Source organism: Strix aluco, chromosome W (assembly GCF_031877795.1).
Source record: "Strix aluco isolate bStrAlu1 chromosome W, bStrAlu1.hap1, whole genome shotgun sequence".
Classification (NCBI taxonomy): Eukaryota; Metazoa; Chordata; class Aves; order Strigiformes; family Strigidae; genus Strix; species Strix aluco.
The window spans coordinates 44,664,399-44,673,879 of record NC_133970.1 but is presented as its reverse complement, the minus strand read 5'-3'; the positions used below and the strand labels follow the sequence as shown (position 1 = coordinate 44,673,879).

At 35.7% G+C, this 9,481-nt stretch overlaps 1 protein-coding gene across 5 annotated transcripts; it reads left to right on the top strand.

The window, feature by feature from the left end:
* Window positions 1–200: 200 nt before the first annotated feature.
* Window positions 201–8,367, top strand: LOC141917674 (ceramide transfer protein-like). Of its 5 annotated transcripts, none has more exons than XM_074811068.1 (5): window positions 201–352; window positions 1,897–2,025; window positions 2,803–2,932; window positions 5,700–5,858; window positions 7,027–8,367. In XM_074811068.1, exons 1-5 carry the CDS (start codon window positions 302–304, stop codon window positions 7,065–7,067), a joined length of 510 nt encoding a protein of 169 aa, XP_074667169.1. In that variant the 5' UTR covers window positions 201–301; the 3' UTR covers window positions 7,068–8,367. The 5 variants fall into 5 exon arrangements, with proteins under 5 accessions (XP_074667169.1, XP_074667171.1, XP_074667170.1 ...); XM_074811070.1 differs by having other exon boundaries at window positions 5,700–5,883; XM_074811069.1 differs by having other exon boundaries at window positions 202–352; window positions 5,700–5,887.
* Window positions 8,368–9,481: the final 1,114 nt, after the last annotated feature.

Genomic DNA, 9,481 nt, shown 5'->3' with positions numbered 1-9,481 from the left:
TTTTGAAATAGAGATTCTTAAAATACTGGTATATGAATGTGAATTGCCATGCAAGAATGTCTGCATTGGTAGTTACCAGAGAACACTGACGTGGCAAATTATTTATGTGTTAATCTTCTAGGTAAGTTTTTATCAAAGCTGATGAAGCTTTAAACAATTAAATCATGAACCGTTTTGATAATTTCTGTTCTGCATTTCTTTCGTTGTATTTGGCCATAGGTGTACAGAAGAGAGGTGGAAGAGAATGGAATAGTTTTAGATCCTTTGAAAGCAACACATGCTGTTAAAGGGGTAACGGGGCATGAAGTTTGTCACTACTTCTGGAATGTTGACGTTCGTAATGACTGGGAAAGTAAGGAATCCGTTCTTTGCATGTTTATCAGCAAGCATGTTATTTATAATATTGACCTAATATCCGTGCTTGTTTACTGATGGATTTTTCCCCCCCCCCCCCCCCTCTTTTAGCAACAATTGAAAATTTCCATGTTGTGGAAAATTTAGCTGATAATGCAATCATCATTTACCAGATGCATAAGGTAATAATAACACTTAACCTGTATACACACCTTAGTGAGACAGTCTGGGGCATATGTATTCTAAACTATTCTGAAATATTTTAATGTCTTAACAACTTAAAATACTATTCAAAACAACAGTTCAGAACAAGTTCTCTATTAAACTGTAACTGTAAATTTTTCAAACTTGGCTTGATACCATAATTGGTTGTGTATGTGTCTGATAGAGCTTGTTAATAACAAATAAGGACTGTTTTTAATTTCAAGTATATCGTTGCCAGCAAAGCAAGGGTCATCTAAAGCAAACTGAAGCAATAAATTGACACTGACTTCAAGGAAGAAACCCATACCACTGTATCATATGTTCTGCTGAAATAATGCAAGCTATTGTTGACCACCATTAGTTGACATATACATTTGCATTATGAGGTGGTGTAATTGCTGGTACAACATTTGTTCTCTTAACTTTATTATAGTTTTTCACCCCAACCAGTTCTGATGTAGCTTTACTAAAATGTTCATTTGACTTATAACCCAATGACTGTAACCTAACAGGTTCAAAAAAATTGGGACTGAAGTGTACAAATTCATTTTTAATCTTGCATGATTCCAAGTATTAGTGTACTCAAATATTAAAATAAATCTTTTTTTTTTTACAGTTTTACTAGTAACATGGTTGCTTTAAAACTGCCATAACAGCAGACTCCAATTTTTGAATAAGGCAATTGTGTGAACTGTATAGCACTGTGGTGAAAGCTAGACTTTTTCCCCCTATTGAGTGTCAGGAAAATAGCTTCTGTATAGTTTTACTTTATTTTATCAGACACTTTGCTTCTGAAACTTTCTCTTGGATAATACCAGTTTACCATATCTGTCTCACTGAAGTAGTAGCTTCTTGAAATAATATTTGTTATAAATATTTCTTGCTCTCTTTTTTTTCTCTCTCTCCATATTTATGGAGACATAAATAACTGTAGATGCATCTATTTATACTTAACCACTAGTTCAATTTGTAGCTTACAAGTATTCACTAAAATGTAAACCTGAGGTTGAGAGAACAGGAGGGGAAGTGCCTTTTCCTGGTTGTCTACTGAAAAAGTCATTGCAGCTTGGTTCCTTGCCTTTCAAAGGCCTTAAGCTTTTACCTTAATTTTTTTAAATGAAGTGTAGCCATATAATCTGATACACATCTGTACAACACCTATGTTCTGTTTTGGTTTTGAAAATTGCATGAAATTACTAACTTGAAGAAACTTTTTTACTTAAATAACGTGAACGTGACTGACCTGTTTTGCCTTGTTTGTTTTTTTCCTTTATCCAAGGATAGTAAGTACTTAATTTGCAAAACTGGAAAAGCTTATATTCGGGTGTTTCTCTGCAGAGGGTGTGGCCGGCTTCTCAAAGGGATGTGCTGTATTTGTCTGCCATCAGAAAGATACCAGCATTCAGTGAAAATGATCCTGAAACATGGATTGTATGCAATTTCTCTGTGGAACATGACAGTGCTCCTGTAAGTGTTGTTTTAATTCTATCAAGTTCTGCTTTTAAGATACCATTTTTCTATTATGTGGTTATGGTCTTGCAATACTAGTGTAAGGGGGGGAGGAGGTATGCAAAAATACAGTTTTGTTTAAACCAGATGATACAATGACCTGATGAAGGCATTCTGAGCCAAAAACTTTCTTACCTTATCTCAAGAGTTGGCAGATCTAAGGTGTTGCAGAAAAAATGAAAGCAAAATTTCTGGAGATGTGAAAACATTTTAAAGAAGGTTACTTTGTATGGAATCAAATCAATAACTCTTCAGTATTGTCAGACATGGGAATAGGCTTGCATAACTGTAGATATGGAATCTGTTAAACCTCAAGCTTACCCAGTTCTGCCTTGGTTCTGTCAGCTAGTAGCAATGATTGTTTTCTTTGAGTGTTTCTGTGCTGATTGCTATGCCATTGCCTGCTTACAAGGGGAAAGTTACTAACTGATACTTGTAAATGCTGATGCATTATTCTTTAGAAGTTTCCTTACTTTTCACAATAATTGAAATAATTCACTGTATTAAGCAAACAGAAACCTGAGATTCAGGCATTTCAGTTTAACTCTTTCCCTATTCACCATGTACCTTTCATTCACATTCATGTTACATCCATGTAGTGCTAGAACACAAATTCCCAGAAACACAACTTTTGGAGTGTCTTAGACTTTACAGTAAATTAAAATGTTAGCAGTTAAGTATGCTGAAATAAACTTAGTTTGGAGTTTACAAATGTTTCTTTCCTTTTTTTGGCAGCTGAACAATCGCTGTGTCCGTGCTAAAATAAATATTGCTATGATTTGTCAGACGTTAGTAAGCCCACCAGAGGGGAACAAGGAAATAAGCAGGGACAATATCCTATGCAAGATTACATATGTAGCTAATGGTAAGTCTAAAATTTTTCAATATGACATTCATGATATATGCTAATTCTGGGGAGCTGATGTTTTGCTGATCAGGGATATCAATGAAACTCAGACACCAGAGTGAAAAGCGCAGGCGTATTTTACTGGTGATAACCAAATAACGTAACAGCGTAATACAGAAAACATGCAGGAAGAAAAGGCAGAATAGTGCACTTAAAGCAACAAACAGGAAAATACAGGGTAATGCATCAAATCATTACTACATGAGAGAGAGAAGAGTGATCAAGAAAGATCCATCACCACTTGCATACGTTACCATCATCCAGACCCGCAGGCGCTGGGCAGCCCCGGTTACAGCGAGGATTTGGAGAGCCTGTCCCGGCAAGTGGGAAATCCTACGCGGTGCGTCCACCCGTAGGTGAGGCACCCAAAGTCGCTGTGAGCGGGTCCAGCCTTATACACCTGAAATCAGTACGCCAGAATAGCTGGCACCTTTTGTTTTAAGCGGAAATATCTGGAGTCAGTCTCACGTTAGATTTTCCCAGAGCCTGGCCGGGGCTCAGGGAAAAAACTAAGGGAGTTTTCCCAGCTTATCTAGGTGATTTATGAGCAAGGTCACACACCAGGTCACAGGGCCAGACAACTGTCTTTGTGGCCCTGTTATCTTGTTTACACACACAAAGAAGGATACATGTTTTATGATGTTTAAGCTACATTTTCTATACATATTTCATTAATGACTACATACTGAGTTAGCAATTTCGGTTCAGGGCCTGTTGCTCAGGCTTCAATATTCCCACCTTTTACATCAGGATAGGTGGTTTGCTATAACTTAGTATAATACCTATTAGTACAATGCTTATCAGTTATAAAACGTACAGGATTCATCTATAGGTCAGCTCTGACTTGGGCCTATTGTCCAAGCCTTAGCATTTCAGCTGAATACTGGCAAAAAAAAAGGTTGATGCAGTTTTCTGTTAAATTTATATATATAGGATCACACTTGTGGTCTTCGTGGTCAAAAAGACTTGAATTAATGTGCTATGTCAATCAGTGAATGGTATCTTTCATTGTGTGGCATTCTGGGAGGAATAAATGGAAGTAATATGTAGCTCAGTCCGAAGTACAGAACCTTGGGGTGAAGGGAGATGGGCAGAAGAAATGTCTGCAACTGGGATGGCTTGGCATAAGCTTTTAGTTTCAGTAATAGTCTGGGGTTTTATTCATGTATTGCTGTCAATTTCTTTTTCCTCAATTCATATTGTTAGGCTGAAAAGCTGCTGATATTAAAGATACAGTTCTTACCCTCAGTATTAAGGGACAAATAAATTTTGTATGAGGATGTTTGCAATCTGTATAATCTAGTCTATATATTTTTTAATTTTTTTTTTTAACTTGGAGAATCTTTGGTATTGACTGCAAAGTTAGCAAAGCCGACAAACTGTATTGTTACTGTACCCAGTATTTAGCAGTGTATTATAGTATTGGAACCGCATACCTATTAGCTCCTCTCCTGCAGCTGCAAAACACTTTGAGTATCTCACCTGCTTATTATTTTTGACCACCTATTACATTGCTTACTAAAGAATCAAAGTCTGAAAAATGGTGTTGTGTTTTAACCCCAGCCAGCAGCTAAGCACCATGCAACTGTTCCCTCACTCCTCCCCCCTCCCAGTGGGATGGGGAGGAGAATCAGAAAAAAAAAAAACCACCAACAAAACAACAAACAAACAAAACCCCACCACCAACAAACTCGCCAGTTGAGATAAGAGTTTAAAATATAATAACAACAACAATAATAAAATATTATAATAATAATAATAGTAGTAATGAAAAGGAATATAGCAAAAAGAGAGAAATAAAACCCAAGAAAAGACAAGTGATGCACAGTGCAATCACCTACCACCTGCTGACTGATGCCTGAGCAGCAATCTACCCCTCATGAACAACTCCCCCCCCCCCTTTATATACTGAGCATGATGTTCTATGGTATGGAATATAGTTCGGGTCTGCTGTCCTGGCCATGCTCCCTCCCAGCTTCTTGTGCACCTGCTTGCTGACAGAGCATGGGAAACTGAAAAATCCTTAATTTAGGATAAGCACTACTTAGCAACAACTAAAACATCGGTGTGTTATCAGCATTAAATCCAAAACACAGCACTGTACTAGGAAGAAAATTAACTCTATCCCAGCTGAAACCAGGACAAATGGGTTCTGTAAATCTATGCCATATAGGAATGATGCAGCTTGTATTAAATCCTGTACAAATAATACTAATAATACTATATGATGTTTCCCAATTATTTAAAAAATGCATTTTCATTCACAAATTCTGAACTGTGATTACAGGGGAAGTTGGCGGCCTTTTCAGCAAAATACTTGACCTGTGAATTTAAGCATATTAGAATCAGTTCAAATTTTGTTTACAGTGCTTTAAAATTATTTTGTAAGACATTGGCTATGTAGCAATTCTGCAGGCAAATGCAGCAGTTATTGAAAAGTTGACTGACCTCTATTTTCTTTGAAATAAGAAGTAACTTGAGTCTCTTTTTCTGTTGTTTCTTGGAAGTACTTAAAGAATATCATCTTTCATTTGGGCATTCCCCAAAAACAACACATCATGTTTAATGTTTTCTAAATACTGACATCATAGAACTGGACTGAATTAGATTATTAAGAGTAGAAAGTGCTGCAATACAAGCTGTAAGGGCATAAATTCTGCTGATTATTCTTTCCTGTTACTTCAGAAAGAGTTGCCGGAATACAAACTTAAATTTTCTTTTCTAGCTTTTAGCAGATATGCTGTATTTCAATGTCTGGCTTACTGTCTACTTCTAGTGAACCCAGGAGGATGGGCACCAGCATCAGTGTTACGGGCAGTGGCAAAACGAGAATATCCAAAATTCTTAAAGCGTTTTACATCATACGTGCAAGAGAAAACGGCAGGAAAGACTATTTTATTCTAGTATTAGCAAGTATACATTCATTTTTTTTATTCTTGATTCACTGTTGTAAATGTTTAAGGCCAAACAGAAGTATGCAATCTAGAAATGTCTTAGCATGAATTCAGTGCTTAGTTTTAATATATGTATGCAATTTGTGTGTATTAGCATGAAAAATAAGGGCTGCACAAGTTATTAAGCATTAGATTTTGTAAACTTTTTCTCATTCATCTTGCAAGTTTTTGCATGCATGTTTAATTTATGTAGAAGTATAAAAGGATGAAGTATTTTCTCAGCTATCACAGCCATTTTACACTTGTTCTGAAAAGGATACATACTGAAGTTTCTCTAGAGCCTCATGAGATTTTGATATCTTAAATTTTAGTTATAATTGTATATCTGATAGAATATTATGAAGATCAAAGTATTCTTTTATATTGACAGAATAGTTTAAATCTAGGATTTTTATTAATGGAACTTTTCTGACAAACCAGTGTCAATTACTGGAGTATTTAAAAGACTGTGACATAAATTTTTAGTCTCTCTGATGAGCCTAAGAAAGAAAAGGCATTTACAGATGCTTTTTTGAAGTTAATGGATGTATTTCAATGGTATATGTCATTGGTCTAATCTAAAATTACTTTAATGCTTAAATGATGATGTGACATTACAAAAGAATTTCTTGATCACTTTTGGGGATGTCTGAATCTGTCAGACGTAAGCCTTTGTGCTAAGTAAGGCTTTGCTTAATTTTTGTTAGTGTAGGTTCTTGCCATATACTTCATTACATATAACTGTAGTGTCAAACCACCAAATTCCAGCTACAAAGTAGCATTTGGTAGCTTGACTTATTAGAGCATGATCTGAAAATGAGTTTTTATTACTTTTCTATGCATGACATAGGCTATCTCTGTTTAGGTTCTATTATATCAGACTCCAAAAGTCTTAGTAATTTGATCCTTCTGTAACAGGTAGCCCTGTAATGATTCACATTTTTAATTGTATGTTAGAGAACTAGTGTAGACAAACTATTTAAAACGTGGTTGTCATGAGCCAACAGTTCAAACGTGATAATAGCAGTACTGATACTATTTAAGGGGTTTAACAAGTTCTTGTTTTCCTATTAGTGTTCAAAATTTTCAGTACTGTATTTTGTCTTTGCTTACCTGCAGTGATCAGAACAAGACTGAGTGAGCATTCCACGTTGCAGTGACCATGCATAGAGCACTCCATGCTGGAACAAAGGATCTACAGTCTTTTTATGGCTGAAGTTCTAGGCTTTGTATACTGAAGTGAAGAAGTGTTGCAACACCATGAGGCTGAATATTTAACACTAGCGCTCTCCTAAATTTTCTTGCTGAATCAGTGTGTAATTATAAATAGATGTATTGATAACATGTATATGGCTATTTTATTTGCTTGCTTTAGAAGAGGAAGAACATGTACAACTTTGAATCACCAACATGGGTTACTGCTTTAATTTTAAACAACTGTCAGCATTCCTAAGATACTCGTGCAGTTTTTGTGCATGTCTAAAAAGCACAAAAGACAAATGCACATATAGCATACTGTATGTGCTTTATATGGACAAAAATCTATGTGGCATTTTAGGGGGGGAGGGAGGGAGTTCAGTAAAGCTTAGGTCACTTATTGGCATGTTTTGTTTCGCTTTGTATAATCATAGTTCATTGCTGCTTGTTTCTATAATGAATCATCTTGTTACATAAAACGTCATTTAATAATTGAGGGCTGTCAATATCCTTATGACTTTGCCTTTTCTATTCTCTTACTCTTATGAAGATCTTTGGCTCTGAAGGAGTAAGAGTGTGAAAAGCTTTATTTTTTCCAGATATCTTTATATTTCTATTGTATTTTTTAGTTATGTAATATGTGCTACAGAATTTTTGTTATTAAACATGATCCAGAAATTTCTAGGAAGATTCTGTATGAGAGGGCAAGAGAGTGCCTGAAAGCTAGAAGTCATCTGTCCATGGTATATGTGGACTGTTTTCTTGCATGATATCTGGGGCTTTCGCAAAGCTGTGAGAAGATACACTGTAATATTTATTGAAGTAATTTGGACTACATAGGACAACATTCACTGCCTAGAATGAGGATGAGTACATTATTTTCAGATCCTGCATGTGTTTTCCTCATCTTAATAAAGCCATGCTATGAGGTTTGTGTAGCAAGAGACTTGCACTGATATTTGCCTCTTGATCAAAAACCCATCAGAACTATAAGGATGTGTAGTTCTTATTGGAAAATTTCTTCTCGTTGCTGTGGGAATTTAAATGTCAGATATTTGCCTGCCTTTGATTCTGGAGATGCTCATTAAGAGAGGACTCTGGCAGACTGGTACTGACCTTGAGGTCTTTTATCCATGTCCTGTAGTTGGAAACTCTTCAGAGACTGCTGGGTGTTTCACTGACCTGTGTATCTTTTTTCAAAAGAAAACTGAAAATCTTATTTGATATAGTGCCTGAAAATAAATAAAAGATATAGTAACTTAATGAAGATTTGGTGAATGATTAAATGTGATCTGCACAGTACTGAAAAAACTACTTTATCTGTTCATGTTCTCTATAGAGATTAGATCATACATAACACATGATTACACATGCGCACAGATTTCACACTCCATAACTCTTCCCTCTCTATTTGTCTTTTTCTAATGGTGTGCATGGAATATGCCTTATTACAGAGTTATTCCATTAATTTGAATATGTAGAAAAGTGCCCATATGTTAATGCTAGTAAGGCAAATAAGATGAAAATTTGTACATGTTTACTATATCACTAGTGAACATTTTGTATAGTGATGTTAAATAAAAAAAATCTTATCTCAAATGTACTTCATCATTTTACAATCAACCAAGCACTGGTTTATTCCACCATAGCCACTGATAGGAATGTAAAAAAAAAAAAAGAGTTTAACTCCTTATTTGCTGTTTCTTCTAATTGTTGAACACAGGCAAGTAACTGTTTATTAATCTGAAGGCTTTATTTTACAAAGGTATGGAAAGTTTACAAAGCAGTATATAAATCTTATCTCATCAGTTGCATATGCACTAAATGCAAAATTTATTCTGTAAATGAAATTAAACTACAGATACTATTTGTAAAGAATATTTTACTTTTAGGTAAAGGTACTGGTACTTCCCTACAGCTAGCCCTGCCCAATCAGACTTGTAAGAGGCTTCTTAAAGAATATGGAAGGAGTTGCAAGGTTGAGAAATAGGTATTAATTGACCTCTTTAAAAACAAATGAAAAAAGGCAACTCTCTGTTGGCCTCTCAGACTGTCCACGTGCAAGTAGCTGTTAGGTCTTTTCTTCCAGAAGGGATCTTCCTTTTATGGTTTTATAAAATTTCCTGCCTCTTGAGCTCACCCCTCTTTCCAGTCACTGCCACACATCTGTGCACTCTGAGTTCTCTTCTTCCTGTTAATGGATCTGTAGTATTTATACAGCTGTGATCTTTGCAGAAGCAGCCCATGACTCTAGAATGGCTGGTTTTATAAGCTGAACCAATTTGAAGGGCTGAGAACACAGTGCTCTTCTCCATCAGGTATCATTCTCTGAATATGTGTCCATTTGGAGAATTTGGATGTTGCTGAACTAGATCTG

Excerpts from the sequence above, each read along its gene's own strand:
- LOC141917674 (XM_074811068.1), top strand. The coding sequence starts at position 302 with ATGAAGTTTGTCACTACTTCTGGAATGTTGACGTTCGTAATGACTGGG. Across the intron at positions 353-1,896 it reads CGTTCGTAATGACTGGGAAA|AGGGTGTGGCCGGCTTCTCA; the intron begins GTAAGGAATCCG and ends GTTTCTCTGCAG. Across the intron at positions 2,026-2,802 it reads TGGAACATGACAGTGCTCCT|CTGAACAATCGCTGTGTCCG; the intron begins GTAAGTGTTGTT and ends TTTTTTTGGCAG.